The sequence below is a fragment of the Thunnus albacares genome, chromosome 19 (assembly GCF_914725855.1).
Source record: "Thunnus albacares chromosome 19, fThuAlb1.1, whole genome shotgun sequence".
Taxonomy (NCBI): domain Eukaryota; kingdom Metazoa; phylum Chordata; class Actinopteri; order Scombriformes; family Scombridae; genus Thunnus; species Thunnus albacares.
Genome location: NC_058124.1, coordinates 22,886,110 through 22,909,058, shown reverse-complemented (window position 1 = coordinate 22,909,058; position 22,949 = coordinate 22,886,110). Strand labels below are relative to the sequence as shown.

Sequence of the window (22,949 nt, the reverse complement as noted above, 5' to 3'; positions counted from 1 at the left end):
AAAAGACCAGATAACAGAATTACACAAATACAGCAAGAAAAACCAGGGCGACAAATTGAATTTTGATGAACTTTGACAACCTCATTTGCACCATTGATCCAACTGCAATACTCATGTTTGAGAGATTTGATAAATCCAAAAAGGATGGAGCTGTCATATTAGCTGTATTGCATCATCCAAATTAATTTGACCCTGCGCAGTACACAGTACAAAATGTTCTGCAAAAGAGATGCAGCGTGGTTTGCAGTCAGTCATGAGACAGGAATCGATGACGAATAAATGCAAAGTCATGTGACCTGACGCTCAGCAAATACTTTGTCCTGTTACCAATGATAACACTGTGAGATGATATAATATTAAGGTTTATTCTTGAAAGTTTATTTTAAAGTCTTGCTGCCTTAGATCTTAAACTTTTGTTTAGAAGCACCACATACAGTACGTAACTGCTTGTTGCAACACATGATGCTCACAGCGAGTGAAATATTCAACCTCATGACGCCATATTTGGCTACATACTACATAATTCAGTTGTAAGTTTAGAAATCCAGCAAACAGTTAACTCAACCACAGTTTATAGGAACTGAAAACCTTCAATACGACCGCTAATGGGCACATCACGTAGCCTGAAAGCTCTTTGTGGACTGAGAGGAGAGATCATCTGATCAATGGAGGACTCACTTCCTAACAACGTTGAGAGAGAAGAAGAAAGAGGCGGATTGAGGACAATCAATATGGATTTCACAAAGTTCAATATTGAGAAAGGAGACAGACAGGAGCGGAGTGAATACAGCTGTGATGGAGTATTCTTAGCAACTAGACATTAAAAAGTCCAGAAGGGTCTCTGTGTTAACCTTCAACTTGCATTGATTGACTGTGTTATGTAGGGGAGAGCTGAGTGTGACAATCGAGATGACTTTGTTATGGATTTTTGTGGTGATAAACTCATGAGAAAATAGAAAAAGAAAAATTCAAAATCTTGCAACATTGGCAAATCCCTCTTGCTTCCTGCTCGGCCCTCGTCTTGGCTTAATTTCCACCGAATTCCATTGAAATTTGTTGTGTTTTGAAGATATCCACACAGACAGAAAAACAAATGGGACCCAAAACTAACTTCCCCGGTGGAGGAAAAAACTGAGAAATCTTGAAAGTGCAGACCTTTTGTCTGTTAACTCTAAGCTAGCGAACTATTAAGCGAAAAATGGAAAACATAGCAAAAAGTGTGTCACTTTGTAACAATAAAGACAAAGAAGGAAATTAAAGAGAGAGAGAGAGAGAGAGGCTGGGATATAAGAGCTTGTCACTCACTGAAGAAATCACAATAGAGGCCTGTCATGAAATACTGTCACCAAGCTAAGTGGGAGAAAACATGTTGGAGGAGTAAAAACAAAAGCAGGCAGGGATTTTAACTTTTTTTTTTGCCTTTTTTCTATCCTGACAAAACAAAGACTATGCCAGTTTTCTGCACGTTAGTCAGGATGTCGGAGTTGCACTATTAAAAGAAGAGGAAAAAAGTGGAAGACACGATAACGTGACGAACTCGTAATTGTTTTGGCACGCCTCCAACACGGCAGCCCCAACATGTCCCTCATTACCACTTCTTTCAACACAGTGACAGGCCCGTTCCGAGGACGGAATAAATTATCGGATAACAGAGAAGACAAGAGTTTGCTTTCTCGGGACAAGATGAGACAAGAAGTGGCATTCCTGCAGAGAGATTTCACCCCAGCGCCTGTGAGGATATAAACATCACTTTTGTCTCAAAACATACATCAGCAAAAAGCAGCACAGGTTTTTTTTTTTAAAGAAGCTTTTAATCACAAGAAGCCTCAAGGGACGAACGGTCACTAAACTGACTCAATGCTTACATAAATTGTATAAACTTCTGGTTTAAGTGGGTGAAACAAAAACACTTAGGTGCCAGTTTTGTATTTTTTCTGCAACATCAGCTCCCTGCTTCAACCTCTCCTAAACAAAACTGTGTTAAATGAGTAATGAGTAAGCCTTTCACAAGAAATCCAATTTTTTTTAAACCATTTCCCTTTTTTTAAAACTCAAACTAACCATCATGTGAAAACCCTATTTTAATCATCTTAAGTCCAATTTCTTAATGTTTATACTGTGACATTCCTCTGTATTTTCAGTGAGGTCACACAGGGATTTGTATGTATGTATTATGCGCTTAAGATCTACACTGTGATACAAGAAAAAAAAAATTCTAGAGAGGAAGAGAGATGGCATGTTTGTGCTCTTGTTCTTCTGGCTGGCTAACTCTGGGACTTGTTGCGGTACAAAGCACAGGTTGCCACGACAGCTTTTTCCTGGGAGAGCATCCCACGTCAGCGCTGCTTCACGATTGGTGGATTTTTCGAGAGAGCAATTTGGACTGACATTTCCAGGGTGGAGGAGCGGAAAGAAAAAAAAAAAAAAAAAAAAAAAAAAAAGACAAACAGGAAGAGACAGAGACAGGTAAAACAAAAGGAGGGTTAAAAAGGGGAACGTGAGATCAAGAGTGGAGATGTAAAATGTGAAATGCAACACAGATAGAGGCAGAGACGGAGGTAGAGGAGGAGGAGGAGGCGGAGGAGTTTTATGAGTGCTGACATGCTGCGTGTTCAGAGGAAACGTGCACAGACAGTCCTGTCGGTGTTCAGCTCCACCGACAACCACCTGGGAATCCTGCTGAGCCTGTAAACGCAACGTTACAACACACTCACTCAGATGCGCACTAATAGCAGGCTGTATTTAACACCAGGATGAACTGAGCGTGCACACGGAAACATGGAAAACACAAGCTCACATTACGTGTCAGTCGGCAAGAAAAGCGCAAAAATACAGGACAATGTCACACACATGAACGCTGAGTCCAATTAGTACGTATTGATCTGTTTAATTAAGTCCCGATTCCTGTTACCCATGGCAACGTTCCCTCTATGCCACATCGATAGTCGCCATAGCAACTGACAGCCAGAGGAGACGGCAGAGGGACACTCTTTGTTCTCACTGGATATTCAGACGTGCCTGCCATACACGCCGGGACCTTATTGGCCGGACGAGGAGAGCAGGTCAGAGGTGAACAACTGTGCTCTGATGGTTAAGAGAAGTCAGAAAGATTTAGTAGATTTTCCTGAGCGACAGTCAGAGGATTATGTTTATTTTTTTAGAGTGAAGAAACACTGAACCTTAAAGACAGAGGAAGTGTTTTGTATGTTCTGTGTAATGTGTCGCTCCTCCGGTTGGTTGTAGATATCTATCAGTAGCAGCTGTGCAGAAAAAAACCCTCTACATTCTCTGTAATTTCAGTTGAGTGAGTTTGTCTGATGCTTATCAAAAGGTTTTATGTTATTCCATTTTAAGGTTTAGTTTTTAAAAGCTCCTTTAGCTCAAGATAACATGTCTCAAATAAATGAGAAAGCAGCTAAATGCTCCACTCTGTTCACCAGCTAGTCGCTAACTTTCCCTGTCTGCTGTTTGGCAGGTTGTGTACAGTGGGTTTATTAGAGCCCTTTTCTGCTGAAAACAGCTGCCTACATGTGGAAACTATTCTTCTGAAAGCAGTGAGAGTGAAACTGTGGGCCGTAAAACACAAACAATGAGCCAAAAGATGCTAAAACATTCTTTGTTAGCTGAGGGAAATCACAGAGTCGGGTCGAAACTCTCTTTTCCGTCGTTACAAGTGACATCTTTCACATAACACAGTCATTTAATCAGCTGACAATACATAAATAATTGAATAGTGCAGCTTTAAAAGTTTAGTTCACATGAATATCATTTAGGAGTTTATCATCTGCAGAACAGCTGCATAATGTGGGAGGTTATCTATGCTGTCCTGTTCTGTGTAATTCAGATAATTTACTGTAAACTTCAAACAACCATTAATTTTTATCTACTCTAATGTCATTTATTTATATTACTGTACTGGAGAAGGCAGCCTTTAAATTTTGAATTAAATCAACAGTGTCAGATAGAGAGATAGATTTGCTGAGTGTTTATGAAAGACTGTTGTATTTTCCATCTGTCTCTTACTGTATTATATATTATTTGCTGGATAACTATCAAAAAAGATGAGATACAAAAACCAGGTCTCATCTGCATGACTTTCCACAAGCAGGGAAAGATGCTACACACACACACACACACACACACACACACACACACAATAAGCCCATTCTCAGCTATAAGTATAAACATTACATTTACACTTACACCGAAGAAATTCACACCTATTGAGCTGTTTCTGTCGAAGCTTCCTCTCCAGTGGCTGACAGTCTGAAGCTGCAGCTCCCAGGTGTGTGTGTGTGTGTGTGTGCGTGTGTGTGTGTGTGTGTGTGTGCGTGTGTGTGTCTGCCTCCTGCCCAGGCTGTTTGTTGTGAATAATAATTTGGACTTAGTCAACTTATCTGATTTAAAATGGGGGTGAGTCAATGCTGGCGTCAGACAAAAGCTTTGTCCCAGTAAATATGTAGGTCACCGTTTGGCCTCCCCTCCTATGATACTACTGACGCACACGCACAGACACACTTTGGTTGTGCTTTTTGTTTTTATTACAAGGAAATTTTATTGACTTACAATCTGTCCCTTGTGTTTTTCCCCTAACCCTCACAACCGTCACACTTTAAAACCACAACCTTTACCCAAAACCTATCACCAATACCTTCTTCAACCCTAAAATCGCCATTTTTCTCAATGAGTACTGGCCAGAATGTCTTCAGCACAATCCTACAGAAAGCAATACAGTAAAAGAGAGAAAGTATAGCGAGATAAACAACCTGTAGCATCAATCATAAATGCCTCTGGTGGTTCTTTTTCATCCCACTTGAGGGTAAAAATGATCCCACACATAGATTTATGCTCAGGCTCAGTCTTGAACTGAGCACATAACAGCTCTTTCAAAAAACAAGGAACTACAAAAACGTTTCTGTGTGGTAACTGTTGTTTTTTCAGTTGTTCACCGTGAAATTTGTCATGAATATTCATGGTCCCCAAAGGATTATAGAAGACCTTTTTGTCTAGAGTTACTGTAAAAGTCTTTCTTTGAGAAACAAAATATCTCAACAAACGTCGGCCAGATTTCTGTGGAATTTGTTTCGGTTATTCACGCTCCCAAGAGGATGAACTCTGATGTTTTGGTGACTCCCTGGATTCCCTTCCTGTAGTGTAATCATCAGATAAACATGTCCACTTCTACATCTGGACTATTAAAATCAAATGAGCAGACTGCCAAGAAACTGACATTGCATCAAAGTGATATTACATAACAGTGTGCTACGCTGGTTTACCTTCCTGTTTTACATTAGAATAAAAACAGTGAAAGGTTATCTGTGACACAATAACACAAGTAGAGAAGAGTTTAACATTCACTGAACTGACTCAGTGATGTCAGCATGAATGCTAACACAAGCAAACATAAGCTACAGGAGGATTGAGCAAGGATGTCTTTTATTCCTTATAAATTAATCTTTTCATTAGTGAGAATAAAAAAGTTTTATTTCTTTTTTCAAAAGTTACATAGCCTGGCTTTAATGCTCCCCAGAGGATGAACTCCTATGATTTTAAACACTCCATAAACTTTCCTCTGTCTCACTATGTAAAATTAATCCTTTTGATTTTAATGTCTTTCCTCTAGTGTTGCCTTATTCCAGTGTTATGAAAGATCTGTTGAATGTACCTCTATGTATACAAGAGTTTTGAGTTTTTTTTCTCACCTATCACACACTTTATGTGTGGGGGGATGACACACTTATAGAGCGAGATGTCTGCAAAGATACCGCAGAAACGCTACGGTCTTCCCCTGTGACAATACCTGAGTTACTGTTCAAAACCATACCAGTGAAAAAAAAAAAAAATCACTGAATATCTGTTTCTCCTTCCACACACACACACACACACACACACACACACACACACACACACACACACACACACACACACACACACACACACACACACACACACAAGCAGACAAACACAAACACAATGAATCACTCCTGCTCTCTATGATGAAACAAACGCCTCGCATTTGTTCCAGAAACCTTAACAAGAGCCCGAGCTAAACACCAAACCCATCTGACTCCCCCCCCCCCCCTCCGACACGCAGCCCTCTAACCCAGTTACGGATTCTCTTCTCAACTTTCGCATTCAGCTTACTCGACCTGTCTGTCTCTTTCTAAATGAGCAGGTCACGCTGGTTTCTGTTCCCTTTGACCTGACAGAGAGATATACGGTCATTTACGCAATAGTGCTAATCTGTAATCCAGGCAATTACAGCACGAAGTGTGAGGAAATAACCCAACTGCGACTTCCATATTTGTCCCTGTCGAAGGGTTTTTTGGGGGGAGTTTTTCCTCATCTGAATTGAGGATCTAAGGATAGAGGATGTCATATGATACACAGATGCATTACAATTTTTTTTATCTAGGCTATATAAATAAAACTGACTTCAAACTGAACAAATAAGTATACAGTAAAGATTAGTGAGCACAGTTTGTGTGGAGTATTTCTATAAAACTGTAAAAATACACTTTTATCGGGGGTTGACCTGATAACCAACAACCACTACTTTATCTGATTTACTTACTTAAAAATTAACTAACATGAGCTACTAGCCTTGTTCAGTCAAAACCAGAAGTTAAAGCAGTCACTTCTTCAAGTATCACAGTCTTAATATATATAACTTTGTTTATATATCCAGCCTAAATGAAAACATGTTATTTCACAGAAGTGAAATGACTTGCGGGAACACTCCTTGCATTTAATTAAACATCTGTTATCTGATAATAAAGGCTCTGCTACATTTCACTTTTCATCTCAGGCGTACAGTGCATTTCCGTTTCTCACGGTTACATTTTGTTTATATAAAGTGCACAAGGTGAGTTCACTAAAGAGCAACAGAGTTCATTTCATTTCCGGGACAAAAACCAGTGAAACCTCCTCTAAAGCTTTTTCATATTTTTCAGCTTAATCTCCAGTTGAAGACACTTGATAATATCAAAGAAACAGGAAGATGGAAACAAACAAAGCTAAAAGTGGCACGGATGAGCCAGATCCCAGACCAGCACCTTGAATGCTTCCAGTAACCTTCATGAAGTTATTCTAACCCCATTTCCAACCTTAAAACAGCCCTTTTTTCCTCTGAGGTCTGGCCTGAATGTCCCCTGCATACTCACACAGTCCACTGAACCTGTGCTAGAACAATAGACTGATTATTCAATTAGTCAACTGACAGAAAATTAATCGTCAGCAATTTTGATAATCGAATAACCGTCTTTTTCTCAAGTGAAAATCTCAAACATTCTCCAGTTTTTATCTAAACTTTAATATCTTTTTGTGATGGACGTTTTTTTTAAACTACTAAACGACTGATTGATTAGTTGTGAAGATAAACAACAGATGAATCGATAATGGAAATAATCCTTAATTGCAGCTCTACACTGAACACATGACGCCCGGCTGCTATTTACTGCAGCGGTGCAGCAGGATAAATAAACTTCAGATAAGAGCAGTTGATGATATTATAGAAACATGAGCCAGATCAGATCCAGACCAGCACCTAGAATGTTTCTTACCCGCAGTCTGGCGCCGGGCACCATCGGCAGTCTGGATCAGAAGCGAGGCACCTCCGCAACAGGAACTCCTCATACTTCTCCAGCAGGGCCGCGTCATCCAAGATGTCCGCCACCTGCCGCGGGGCCAGTCGCTCAGCACACTCGGGGCAGCTGAGCTGGACTCGGCTCTCGGTGATTTCGATGCGGAGGTACTGGCGCAGGCAGCACAGGCATGAGCGGTGGCTGCACCCCAGCAGCTCGGGGAGCTGGTCAGCGGGCTGGCGCACCAGGCACAGGGGGCACTCCAGGAGGTTAGCCTCCCCAGAGGAAGGAGCTCCACCTAGGGACGGCTGGCTGGAGGAGAGCGGCTTAGAGGGGGTGCTGGAGGCAGCGTCCTGGGGGGTCGTGGCGGCTGTGGTGGTGGTCGTGGTGGGCGTAGCAGAGGCCTGGGCGGGCGCTGAGCTCAAGGCAGAGGGGAGAAGCTGTTGTTGCGTGTGGTGATGGTGGGATAAAGGGGTGGCCGCCGCTCCTTTGGGGCCCCTGCTGCCTCGTGAGCCCCGTTTGCTGTGGAAGAGGCTGTGGAAGGAGATGCGGCCCTGGCGTTTGCCCGCCGCACGGCACTTAGGGTTGGGGACGCCGCTCACCGAGGAGTGAGGCGACTCTGAGTCCTTTTCTGATCCCATTTTCCCAGAAGAGACAAACAGGGCAGGTTACTGTCCCCTGATACACGTTAATGTATCACAGAGGGACACTTGGCTACACAAACACACACTGTCACACACACAAGGGAGGATTTGTCCCCTTATGAAAGCCAAACTGGAATACAAATGCTATTCAGGCTCCTGACAGAGAAACTTGAGTCATTTACCTCTTTCTGTTCCTTTTGTGAAAAATGCAAACGTTACCAGGAAAAGACAGAGTGAAACGATGCAGAAGCAAAAACAGAAAATGAAAGAGGTTGCGCAAGTTCAAAGTGAGAAAAAAAAAATCCCTTTTGGCTCCCAGAGTTTCTGTCAAACTTGGCGGTCAAAAGGTTCACAAAGAAGAAAAAGTACCTAGTCTTTCATCTCCCAGGCAGCTGTCTAGGTCAAACATTACTGTGATTCTCACTGTCAAATAAAAAGATGAATGCCTGTTTCAATGAACGGCTCTCCTTCTTTAAAAAAAAAAAAGAGACGACAAGAAAAAAAAAAAATGTAACAGGAAAATCCAGAGTTCAGTCTGAATGTTGCAGTAATTCCTCAGTTTGGATTTAATTCTCCTCAGCTGCGTTCAGGTCCTCTTCTCTGCTCGTCTTCCTCTCATTCTTGTTATACGTCGGTCTCTCTGAATCCGTTTTTTTTTCTGTCAGGAAGAAGAGAGCAGGAAGTTAGCACAAAGAGCATGCTCAGTATGACACACACCTCTCTTCTTCCCTCTGCCTCTCTCTCTCTCTCTCTCTCTCTCTCTCTCTCTCTCTCTCTCTCTGTCTCTCTCTGTCTGCTTTGCTCTTCCTGAGTTTTGATTTGATCATTAACTCTTGTTACCCTCAACTGACAATCTATCTGGGCTAATTACATTTAAATAGACAGACACACACACACACACACACATACAGGAAAATGTTACGCCATATTTGCTCCAAAATTAAAAAAGGTTAAATAGGACAAAATTCTATAAAAGGGAAACGAGTTAGACCACCAATTAAATACATGACATCATCAACCAGCCTGACCAATCATGTATTTATGTGAAACCAGTCTCTCTATCTCTCTCCATCACGCTGAGCACCACAAGCTCTTCCTCCACTTCACACTGCGCTGCTGGTGTCGTTGCCATGGTGACGCTCACTATGAGCGAGGCAAACAGCGACCTACTCTGTGACTCTGGCACTCACGTATACGCACACACACACACACACACACACACACACACACACACACACACACACACGGTGGTTGAGCATAGACTGGTAAATGAGTACACACAGATACACGTTTAAATATGAGTGCGCACACACACACACACACAAGCATAAACACACAAAGAAAGATATATTTTCTCCATATATAGAAATATACACACAGTTTTAAATCCAAAAACACACACACAATAAAAACAGACAAGAAAACACACATAAAAAGACACGTGTTTGTACATTCATTGATATAATGCATTCACTAGTCCTTCACGCTAATGTAAACCACCACAACTAAACCGCAAACCTCATTCTAACCTTGACCTTTAAACCAAGTCTTAACCCTCAAACAGCCCTAACAGGTCTAAAATTCAAATTTGTTCTCACAAAGACAGAAGTAAACACACACACGCGCACGCACGCACGCACACACACACACACACACACACCTAAAGCTGAGCATAGGTAAGATAAATAAGCAGGTAAAAGACTAAGACAAAGATACTTGTTATACACTCCCAAAATGCACAAACACACAGAAACACTTTTTCTTGCTATATATACAGAAACATACAGACATTTTAAAAATCCAAAACACACACACACACACACACACAATAAAACAGACATGAAAACACACACACACGACACACACACATTGAGCATAGACTAGCAAATTATTGCACACAGATATACATGTAAATATACACTCCCAAAATGCACAAACACACACACACACTCATATGCTAACACGTTATGTGTATATATCTATATACAGAAACATGAACCCATTTTCAAATCCAAAAACACGCACATACACAATAAACAGATATGAAAACAAACACATACAACACATAAAAAGGCATTTTCAAATCTGTAAATGAACAGCTAAAAACCATCAGCCACACACACACACACACACACACACACACACACACATACACGTAGCATAGACTGGTAAATACACACAGATACACATGTAAATATACACTCCCAAAATGCACAAACACACACACACACACACACACACACACAAGCATACACATAAACACATATACACAGAAACATACACACAAGACATTTTCCACATCTGTAAATGAACACACACAGCTAAAAATCATCAGTCACACACACACACACACATCCCTGAATGAACACACACACAAGTGAAAAGTGATAATTATGCACACATACAAACACCTACGCATGATAATTATATCCCGTCTCTCCACTACAATTACAAGCTGTGTGAGGTCAGAAGTGTCTGTACAAGACACTTAAACGCTCCAACGTGTTATTAAGTGACATGTTATGTTTTAATTGTACGTGTATTTCTGCTGGCGTGTTTCTGTTTGTCATGTTTTAGATTCAGCCGATGGCTTGAAGATAACATGTTAAAAATGCATCATCATCATCATCATCGTCGTCGAGCAAAAACAAATTCCTGAAAAGTCGACATCTTTGAAAAAAAAAACCGTTAAAAGTTTTCAGTGACACGAGCAGAGAAACTAAACAGAGGTGGAAACGTCAGATGATGTTACGGGTAATATGATCGAAACTAAACTTAATCAAAAACACTCAAGATGAACAAACACTCTCCCACAGCGGAGCAGATGTTTTCTGTTTTTCTCTTTTTGACCAGCAAATGGCTGACTTAGTGTTCAAAAAATCTGATTATGAACACACACACACACAAACACACAAACAGAGGGGAATGCTGACGTCAAAGCGTCAGTTGATTGGCAGATTATCTGACCAATCACTAAGCAGCAGGCAGACAGAGCTAAGCTAAAAAGTAATTAAAAAATAATTTCCATTTCATAAGGAAAACAGAACCGAGGCACTGATGTTTAACAAACATTTTTACATAACTTTGGTGTTTTTATACATTTTTAAAGCCACTATGTGTAGAATTTGACTGACTTAAGGTGGCTGCACACTCCTTCAGACGTGCTTTTCATGTGAACAAACAAATGGTGCGAGATGAAAAGTCAGAAGATCACCAAAGTTATTACAACTCATCCTGTTGGAGACATGAATGTGTGCACCAAACTTCATGGCGATCCATCCGATAGTTGTCGAGACATTTCACTAAAAACTTTAAACTGTCTCATGGTGGCGCTAGAAGAGAAGTCAGGAAAAAGTCATGAATGTCTGCATAAAAACAAAAAAAATCATGGCAATCCGTCCAGTAGCTGTCGAGATGTTTTCGGTCTGGACCAGAAGTTGTAAACTGACCGACCCACAAACCATGAATAGAGCTTAAAAGGAAAATGGCTTAAAAAAAAACATTTACTTTACCCAAGGAAGTTAAATTAATGATGGGAAGAGAAAGTGGTTTTCAATGTCAGAGACCAATTTTAATCCCAAGATCAAGTTTGGGCAATTTTGACATGAGAGGCATTTTAATGCAAATCCACATGAGTCCTGAGAAGACTTCCAGCGTTCACTATAGTCAGAATATTCATCTAAACCGCTCATTATCGTCAGCTTCACACTGACTTTAACTTTGGTGGTTTCACCGTTGTGATTCACCCTGATACCTCACCGAGATAGAAGAGACGCTTCTGATGCTCTACCGGGAAGTAAAAACAAAGAAGTAGTCAACCTGCCGCTATGTTCAGTATCTACAGCCTTCGAGCAGATATGAGATACTGATAACCTACATTACTGTGCCAACACGCTGCTGGCTACAGAAAGAGGAAGCAAAAATACATCTGAGTTGAAGTCATAAATCAATAAAAGAGGGGTTTTCCGAGTAAATAATGGGTTTTTTTTTTTTCACTCATCATCTATTTCTACACACACACACACACACCTACATACTGTAACAACACATTCAATAACGGTTACCCTGGCAACCACCATCACTCGCCTTCATCTCAAGGTCAAACTAGGTCTTCACCGAAATGTGTGTGTAAGTATAAAAAAAAAAAAGCCCACAGCTCCTAAATGTACTTTCACACCAGCTGAGTTTGTAATAGCCCTCGCCTCTGCTGCACCCAGAGCATCACACACACACACACACACACACACACACACACACACACACACACACACACACACACACACACACACACACACACACACACACACACACAAAGGCTGCCATCTGTGAGGCTGTGTGATATTTGGACAGTACCAAGCCGCTGAGTGCTCGATGCTTTTTTTGTGTTGAGATCATAGTTTTGATTTTAACGCTGTTTGACAAACACGAACAGTAGATCTGTGTGTGTGTGTGTGTGTGTGTGTGTGTGTGTGTGTGTGTGTGTGCGTGTGTGTGAAGCTTTCATCCCGCTCCAATACAGGACTCCCATTTGGTCCAGCAATCAAAATCTCAGTTGGGCCCCTGATACATGAATCAAACTGGTGAAACTTTCATCTTGTGTCAAAATATTCAACAGAAGTTTGTTAATGTTTCATGATAACAAGTTGCCTAAACGCCCTGATGAAGAAACGCCTCTCTCCCTAACAGACGTCTCTGATGACAACACACACACGCACATTTCAGAGTAGGTAACATCAAACGACGCACATCTGAAAGACAGATTTTCACATCTTGTTAGATTATTTTATCTGCCTGCTTATTTCTCATGTTTAAAGATTAAACTCTCATTCATTTGAATGGATAATTGGACTTTTGGACCCTATTGTTTATATTTTAGATGTTATTATAACATTAATAATACGTACAGCTGGTGAATCGATTCCACAGCCCAGATGTTGTACATAAAAGGGGCAGTTCACTGAAATGAGCCATAATTAATGTTATTACTTGCACCTGTGCTTTTCCTGCCATGAAACGCCAAAATCTTTACTGTGAAAAAGGTTCATATTTTTCTGGTTTCGACTGAAATGTGCCCATAACAAACTAAAAAGTACCAGAAGTTGACATATCTGGTCAGATTTTGTAATCTTGTCTTTCACAGGATAGTTCCTGATTTAAATAAGGAACTTTCCAAAGAAAGTTTTTCATTTAGCCAATTTCAGACTATTTCAACTGTGGTTTGTTTTGTTCAATGAAAAAAAAAAAAAAAGGATTTTGTTGAAATTATGAGAAACTTTTAACTGTTCACTTATCGATTTTTACAGTTTTACATTTGCCTTTTGTAAAGCAAACTGTAATCACCGATTTTGATGAGTGCTATATAAATAAACATTATGAGTATTATTACATGTTCATATTTCTCAAAGTGAGGTGTCGCAAAAAAGTTTCATTTTGGTATCGATATAAAAGTTCAGGCACCACGCTGCCACCAGTGATGAAATATGTCAAAACATTTGTTGGTCTTCTGTTTCTGTCCTTCCTGTTTAAAACTTAGCAGCATTAGTGGTGAAAATCTTTGCACTTGAGAGAATTTAACTAAACATTTCCTTATGAAATACCTCACCAGCATTAACATGAACATGTAGGAATTGCAAACTGGCATTTGTTAATTAAATAAACATAATATTCCTTCATATAGTAAGAATTATTATATATTCTCAGTCTTTAGATATGAGAGATTTCTTTGGTTCTTTCCCTGATGGTTTTACTTCTCTGATGGTATTCACATGATGTAAAATGTGCACTTATGATTGAATAATGATGCTGATGCTTTGAGTAATAATCCAGATAAATAAATCTTATGAGTGGGGGCTAAATTGTGTGTGTGTGTGTGTGTGTGTGTTCATACCGTGGTTTGGCAGATGGGCCTGAACAGCCTGAGAGCTTCACAATCTGGACTAGATTTGTTATCAACACGCTCACACACACTTTGTTCCACACTTGTCCTCCTACTCCACTGCTGCTCAATTCAGCTCTAACACACACACACACAAAAACAAATGTGCACACAGACAAACACACATATACTAAACCTCCTCTTCACACTCTCGATGCACTGCAATGCATTTTTCTTTCTTCTATCCTTTCTCTTGTTTCAGTGTCTCACTCTTTCTCGTCTCTCTCTGACACACACACAGACATACAAACACACACAAACAAACGTTACTAAGGCTGCTTTTATGCACTGCCTCCCCCCACCACCCCTCCCCCGCACTCTCAGACCTGTTTTCTATATTAAAGCTTCAGAGAAAAATTCTGTTAAGTTGCTCCACTTCATCCAAAAACTCAAGTTTTTAGTTTTCAGTCATGGCAACAAAAAGCTGAGTGGAAATAAACTAATGCTCATGAGTCTGTGTGTGTTCATTTGAAGATAAACATCATGCAACGTAACCCTAACTTGGACCAAGATAAAACTGTTGCTGAATGCTTCACAGCAGCTTCTTCCAAGTGAGGTGATTGGTCAAAGTTGGGTAATTCCCATGATGCACAGATAATCTTGTGTCATAACACCACTTCTCACCTTCTCTGGTTTTTCTCACGATGAAGGTGCCTGCTGGTTCTCATCTTTGCCAACCAGCTGTGCCAGGTGTATGCAATTAACCACAATTAACAAGCTGGTAGGATGGGGAAAAAACTGCGGCACTCTACGTTCCCAAAGCAGAGACATGCTGCTTTATAGGTTGGGATTTTTCTAAGTCTCTCCTGATTGGCTCAAGCTGTCTAATACTTTAGTTAATTTGAAAACTTCAGGCAAAAATGCTCATGAAAGGTGGTAAAGCTGTTAATGATTCCCAGAGGATGATTCATACAGATGAAGGTGGCAGCATGACTTTTGTTCCAGGACACGAAACAGATCTAAATTTCCACTAGATCAACATTTTTGTCCATGACAAGTTATGTTGTAAAGTAATAAAATCTGCTGAGGATTATTTTCTCCATTCATTGATTAATTGTTTGTCTATGAAATGTTGAAAAATTATAATTAAAGCCCTCTGTGATGCTCTCAATTCGTTTTTTTTTTTTTGCCTGTCTGACCGTCCAGAACCTTTTTAAATGACTGTTATATATGTCAAAAGAAAAATAGCAAATCATCATATCTAAGAATTTTGGGCATTTTTTTCTTGAAATATTGCTAAAATGATTAATCGATTATGAAAACAGTTGCTGATAATTTTTTATCATCAGCATGTTGTTGTTTAATGTTTAATCCAACGTACGCATACTGTAGTGAACTAAACACTGCAGCCTGTAGAGGCCACTAGTGAGGCTTTTAATCTTGTGTCTTTATAGGATGTTACAGTAAAACTATAATGCTCAGTGTTTCTAAACCACTATAATGAAACTTTATGGACCATTTTCAAGTTCGTAATGAGTTTTTCTGAATTGGACAAGAGAGAGAGAAAGGTGGAGAGAGTAAGAGAGAGAGAGAGAGAGAGTGAGAGAGAGAGACAGAGAGAGAGAGAGAGGCTGATATGTTCTGCAGGTAATCTCTTCTCAGACAGACTGTTCTGTTTTAGACGGTGAATCTGTGCCTCAGCACTTTGGGATCCTCGAGTCTCTCGCTGCAGGGCACGGCCAACCTACATGCTGCAACTGGCTGCACACACTCTGCACATCCGTCACACTGCTGGTTGGACGATTCAACCAATTTAAAGACGTCACCGTGGGCTCTGGGAAATTGTGACGGGCACTTTTCACTATTTTCCAATATATTGTGGACTAAACAATTAATCAATTAATAGAACGTTAGTTTCAGCCTGAGTATGTAAATGCAGGCATATGCAAACACTGAAAAATATCAGTGTAGCAGCATCTTCACCAGTTTCAGAAGCACTTTACTGAGCATAAAAACTACAGAAAAACAAGACATTCATTAGAAATGTCTCAATAAGAAATACAATGTTTATTAAATAAATTAACCATGAAGGATGAGCAAAAAATTAAGAATCAAAGAAGCCATTTAACTGATTAAATAAGACAAATAAACATCTAATAAGAGTTTATAAGACTGAACAGACTGAGCTGGTGTACGCTCCTCTGGCAGGTTACTCCACATTAGAGAGACAATAATGAAGAAAGACTGGCCTCACACACACACACACACACACACACACACACACACACACACACACACACACACACACACACACACACACACACACACACACACACACACACACACACACACACACAAACAGATATGAGCTTCAGAGTAATCGGCTGTGTGCTACAGGTGTGCTGCTGTGAAGGCTGATTGCTGTTATGCAACAGATTGATTCACTGCCAGCGTCGACACGTCTGCACAGGATTCACACGGCAGCACACACAAACACACACACACCATGTGCACACTACAGTACATATATGTGCTTGTGAATGTCCACACACACATATATATGCACAGGCACAATCCAAACAATTCAGTTTTACAAGAATTTAGTGAAGTAATGGAGGAAAAACTCTGTCACATAGTCACAGATAAAGTATGCGACAACAACATTAGTCAATCATCATCTTCTGTCAACTGATTATATCTTGAAATATTTAACTAGGTGTGTGTGAGGTTTAAGCAAGTAGGTTGTTTGTTGTTGTATTCAATGACAGAAAGAAAACAAACACAGAGATCCATTGACCTGTTGCAGTGAACTGTAGAACAAAAGACTCATAGATCATACTCATAAAGTAAATAAATCACTCTGTAAATTTCCTGTTTTCAAATTTTTTGTACTAAAAGTACAGAAGCATTTTCTGCGAAAAGTTCTCATTATGTTTAATGGCCCCTATCAGAGTGTTATATTTTATTTATATGATATTAACTACTTTTCAAGCTTTTAGGAAGTTTAATGCTTCGTATTTTATAAGATGATCATATATTTTAGATGTAAAATCTGAATCTTCAAAGGAACTAGAACTGCAGCTGAGAAAGAAGCACAACATTTCCTCTTTAAATGTATAAAATAGCACAAAAAGTAATATTCAGACAGGGCTGCAACTAACGATTTTCATTATCAATAAATTAATCCAGAGAGCCCGAGATGACGTCCTCAAACATCCTTGTTTTGTCCACAACCTAAAAATATTCAGTTTTCTGTCATAAAAGACTAAAGAAACCAGAAAATTATCACACTTGAAGGCTGGAATCAGAGAATTTAGACACATTTTTCTTAAAAAAATTACTCAAAATGATTCATCAATGATCAAAATAATTAGTGGTTAATTTAATATTTGGCAGCTAATCAATTAAACTGACTTATCGTTGCAGCTCTATACTCAAAGTACAAGAACAGTTACACACTCAAGCCTTTCTCCAGTCACGTCTCCTTCATATAATCACATCACGTGTTTGTTTTTCTTCATTCTGCATTTCTGCCAAACGCAATAAAATTAAATGCTCTGAGGTTTGTGTTTCCTGAGAACTTCAATCCTGTTTATTGCGTTTTGCAGATTCCCAGGAAAACAGGCTGCTCTGGCACCAAACTTTGTTCCTCTTCCTGCTCTACGCTTCAGCTGCTGCAGATCTGCTGCAGGAACTAAATACCTCAAACCAACTAAAATACCTAAAAATGTCACACCCACAAGATGCACAAACATGCTGCTTCACCCTTATACATACTGTCAACAAACACACAAAAACACTTGGTGCTAATACTGTATATTTATGATTAGCACAGATTTAACATGCCGCTATTAATTCAAACCAAGCATGGAAAAACATGCCCTGACACACCACTTTACCAGCCTGTATTTGTTATAAAACATGTTCACATGATTAACTTTTATAATACTCAACCGAAAGCACACAAATAACAAAAACTTAGATTTAGCCTTTACATACAGTCACTCACAGTCACACAAAACAAAAACATAGTTATCTTAGAACTAATCAGACTAAACTGATTAGCCTGCTGCTGCCCCCAGAGTTCAAGAGCATCTTATCAACTTTGGAGAGGAACGTCAGCTAAAAGCCTGTGATCCAAATTGACTGATGACATTGTTTCAACATGAACAGACAGAGAGAGCTGAGGTCCAGCAGACGGCTCAGCTCAGCCTCTTAGCTTGTTTGTAGTGATACTTAGTAAAAACCCTGCTAATCTGAGAGAGCCGGGGGCCGACAGTCTTTTGCCAGAACAGGTGGTCCCGTGCTCAACCATAATGCATTATGTGTGCCTGCGTGTGTGTGTGTGTGTATTTGGGGGAGAGCTAATTAGAGACTATCAGCTAATAGGCCCTGTATTTTGCAAACACTCCTGGTTTAACCCAAATATGTCTAAAGTTGTAACTTCCACTGGAGCATCGGAGCCCTGGAGGATGCTAGGACAACATTTTATTTTGAAATGATATTTATATTTAGGTATAAAGGTGAAAATGGTTGTTTGGAGACTGTTAAGCTAAGACAAAGGTTTTATGTGGCTAATAATCTAATAAGGACTTCAATCTCTGCCTGTAACTCCCACTGATGAGCCAAAAAGAGTTTTCTAGCTTCTGCGTTATGCAGCCCACTGAATATGCATAGTAGTGTTTTGCAGAAGGGCAATAGTGTGTCGGCCCATAGACACTTTTCTGGGCGTTTTATACGTATAAAGCCTTCATGGATTAAAAACTCATACAAGAAACAGTAATAATTGATCTTAAAACTGGCAGCCAGGCTGTCAATAGGGACCCACGTCTTCATGGCGTCGTGCCCATTCATCTTGATTAAGCACGTGCCGACTCGAATTCTTAAGATCGGATGGCTTTAGAAATTGTTGAAGTTTATTTTCACAACGGGCCTTTATAATATAATATAGAAACAAGAGTCGCTTTTCTGTATGTTTTGATCTGTATTTAAGTCCCCCCTCTCTGTTTGGGCAACTTGGTTCCTTCCAGTAGCAGCAGAGCTTGTAGAGCTAAGCTGCAGCTCTGGAAGTCGTACAGAATAATTCACTTCAACCGATCTCAGCTCATGTCATGAAACAATATGACTTGTTTGTTGTTTTTGTCAACAAAAAAAAAAATTACATACAGAGATTTTTACAAACAGTCAAGAGTTATATAGTTTAAGTAAAACAGCTACATGTTTGTGAGCAGTCATGAAATGATCAACATCTGGCTGGTTAGTGAACCAGCTAATGTTACTGCTGAGTTTAAAACCTTTTTATTAACATTTTACTGAAAATAATTATTGTGAATAATTTAAGTGTCATTCATTATAGTTCTAGAAGTTCTAGATAGGTACTGATAGGGGGAGCAGTTTCATGATAAACATAGAACACGACGCAGATAATTACTGGTGACAACTTGATATGAACATTAATATAATATACAATATCTGCATTAAAAAATTGTGCCCTGTCAGAAATACTGAATGCATGACGGCCCTGGTTGGAGTAGCTAATGAAAGCTAGTGAGCACAGTTATTATGGGGTTTTATTGTTTTACCTGCACTTTCCCAAGGACACTAAAGTACTCATTGTTCTGTTGTCAGGCATCATCCAGCCCTGAGGTCGTTAGGGTTTTAATGGACCACAAATATCACCAGCACAGATTGCACATCCACATTATTAGTGGCAAAATGTTCCCTTTAAAGAAGTGAGGTCAAGCGAAATGTCCTCACTTTGGAGGATCTCTGTATATTTGTGAGAACATTTGGTTCTCGTAGAAATACAAGAACACACACACATACGAGTTAACGCTGCTTCTAGTGAGCAGAAGGACCGGCTGAGTCCCACAGATTAGATATCACAACTGATTAACTGGGTTATAATGACACATTAGAGCAGAAAGAACTGGGTGCTAGCCTCATGAGTCAGTGTTGATTCACAGTGTTCTGGGTGACTTCACCGCAGTCTCTTACCACACAGCTGCCTTCATCAGACAACCTTAAAACTTTAGGATCATTTTCGTTTTATTAATTATTCAGAACGGCCCTGCCCTGTTTCAACATCCAGATGTTATACTCACATTCACACATTCACTTTCACACCTGAGACCTGCTCAGTCCAACTGTAGTCCTAGATAGGATGTTAGTGGAGGTAAAAGGAAATTTTTCAGGTAAATATAACTAAATATAAATGTCCCTGGTTCGTGTCCAACCAGGAAGAGGAAGAGGACCTGCTCCCTATGTAGATACAAAGGGCTCATTATAAGGTACCAAAAACATGACAATTCTTATTTTCCAGTGATTATACACTAATTAAAACATACTTATGAATATTATATTCCATTTCTGCCAAGTCTGTTCCACTAGATGCCACTAAATTCTACACACTGCATCTTTAAGGTCCACTCACTAGTTTTTGACTGATGAACACTTCACAAGCTTCAATATCCAAATTAAAAAATGAACTTTCACACTAAAATGAACAAGTCTAGAGCCATGCTAGTGACTTTGTGAGCTAAATGCTGCTGTTTACCAAGGTTCACCAACTTAGTTTAGCATGTTAGCATGCTACAATTTTGCTAAATAGCACTAAACACTGAGTACAGCTGAGGCTGATGGGAGTGTCATTAGTTTTGCAGGTACGAATGATTAAGAGATCAACAAAGTTACTACAATTCATCCTGATGGGGACACAAATGTCTGCACCAAATTTGATGGAAGTCCATCCAATAACTGTCAAGAAATGTCACTCAAAACTACAAATGTCAACCACATGGTGGCGCTAAAGGGAAGTCAGAGGATGACCAAAGTCAGTGGGATTCATCCTCGGGGCGCCATGAATGTATGTACAAAATTTCATGGCATTGTTGAGATATTTCAGTCTAGACTTCACTACTCCGCTAGCGTGGCTAAAAACAAATAAATTTCTTACCCTCATGTTTGCATAAATGGTAACAGACAGCAACTTAGCTGGCACATCTCCCAGCCTTTCTCTGAAGCGACTGGAATGAACAGGAAACTAAATTTTTAATGGTCTTCAAGTGGAGCAAAAAAAAAAGGCCAATGCTCTACAATCCAAGTCTTCTGAATTCACACGATAGCACAAAACCAATATTGAAACTAAAACCCACCAGAGAAAACCACAAGTGTTCACCAACTCATATTAATGCTCGGCTGGATGTAATAATAATAGTAATATGAACACGCAATAACTATCCACAACAGTTCCAATTGGATTTTGTGAGCAGAGAGTTGCCTTAAATTAGTGGTGATTAATACTACAAAAGATCCTTCTCTAATGGTTAAGTTTCACACTTCCGAATGCTGTTTACAACAACACCACAATCTTTTACAAGTGTCTCATGCTCTTGCCCGTTCATCATGCGTTCAAACATTAATTCACAAAGCCAATTGCTCCACTGAATCACCAGAATGGTGCCAGACGCAGCTGTAGATAAAAAGAGTACACCTTATCGGTCTGTAGAAAATACCAAGAAGTCCAAGATACCATGATCAGTCATTGCTGGTGCCTTTTCAAGTTGAAAGCTTAAGTGGACTGTTACGGTCATAAAATTAAGCTGTTTCACTTCCAGTAACAGTATTTGTTCATGGAAAAATCTAGTTGGATGAAACTAGAATCATTATTTAGTCAAACACAGCCTGAAGAGAGCTGAAGTTACTCTCGCACAGAACATGAAGTACTTATTGTTTACTGTCAATATTTCACACATCGACAAGAAACACTTTGCGACCAGCAGAGCCACCCACACAAGGTGCTGTATATAGGCTGTTATTTTGTAAGCAAAGTGATTAGATTTTGGCTCGTACATGTGGGCGAGTTGATGGAATGATATCACCCGTAAGGGAAGCAGCCCTTCGTTCTGTGGAAAAACCATGCTCACAACCAGAAATGATGGTCCGCTCTTCCCTGGAATACAGCCTACACACAAGATATGCACTGTGTGTGTGTGTGTGTGTGTGTGTGTGTGTGTGTGTGTGTGTGTGTGTGTGAGAGAGAGAGAGAAAGTGAGAGAACAAACCTCTCACCAAGAAAACCATCCAAATATCTGGCAAAATGTTGCTCACCCTAAGATTTTTGTTTCTTTTAACACCCTAAAATGAACACCAAATGAATCTGAAAGACATTTGAAATGTGTGTTTGTGTGTGTGTGTGTGTGTGTGTGTGTGTACGTGAGTAAGTGGTTGAAGATGTGTTATCTATGATGATGTTTACACACCCTTTTTCACTGGAAGTGGAACAGTTGGAACGGCGGACAATTTCCATATGGACACAGTAATGACGCTGCATACACGACGGCAGAAACTAGTGTGTCTGTAATCTCTCCTCTGTCTTTCTGTTTATTACTGACTGAAAGAAACTCTTTGTCAATGAAAAGTCACTGAATTTTTTGAGTAATCGGTTAAATGGATTCAATTTAAGAGGAATTTGCAGAAGGATCTCTTAAAATCTAGTGCTTGTTGAAGAAGTGGAAGCATATTTGTGAATATTCCTCTGATACAAAGATGAGATGAGAAGGGCTGGATATCAATGGATATTTTTGAGTTTCAGTAGCCTGATTATCAAACTGATTTGCAAGTTCGTTTCACTTCATTATTCAGTTTGACACCATTCTCTGGTTTCAGTTAATGTTAATTGAAGAAATATGCTATAATCAATATGTTTTATATCAATAATAGGTCAAGTAATTACTTGTATTTGAAAAATGTCACTCAAAAAGCTCTAAAAACCTGCTGTAACCTGCTGTTATTTGCGTTAAGTCGACTAACAACAGCTGCGTCCATCTCATCCACGCTCGTTCCTGT

At 39.7% G+C, this 22,949-nt stretch overlaps 1 protein-coding gene across 4 annotated transcripts in view; it reads right to left on the bottom strand.

Annotated features, from left to right (window-relative positions):
* rnf19b (ring finger protein 19B) overlaps positions 1-22,949 on the bottom strand; it is a 41,302-nt gene that overhangs the window by 13,682 nt on the left and 4,671 nt on the right. For 2 of the 4 annotated variants that reach the window (XM_044335252.1, XM_044335250.1), the window contains exon 2: positions 7,563-8,885. In XM_044335252.1, coding sequence (XP_044191187.1) covers positions 7,563-8,224 — 662 coding nt within the window. In that variant the 5' untranslated portion in view covers positions 8,225-8,885. Of the gene's footprint in view, positions 1-7,562; positions 8,886-14,114; positions 14,388-14,786; positions 14,898-22,949 lie in introns of those variants that run through there. The other 2 variants (XM_044335251.1, XM_044335253.1) reach the window with 2 other exon arrangements.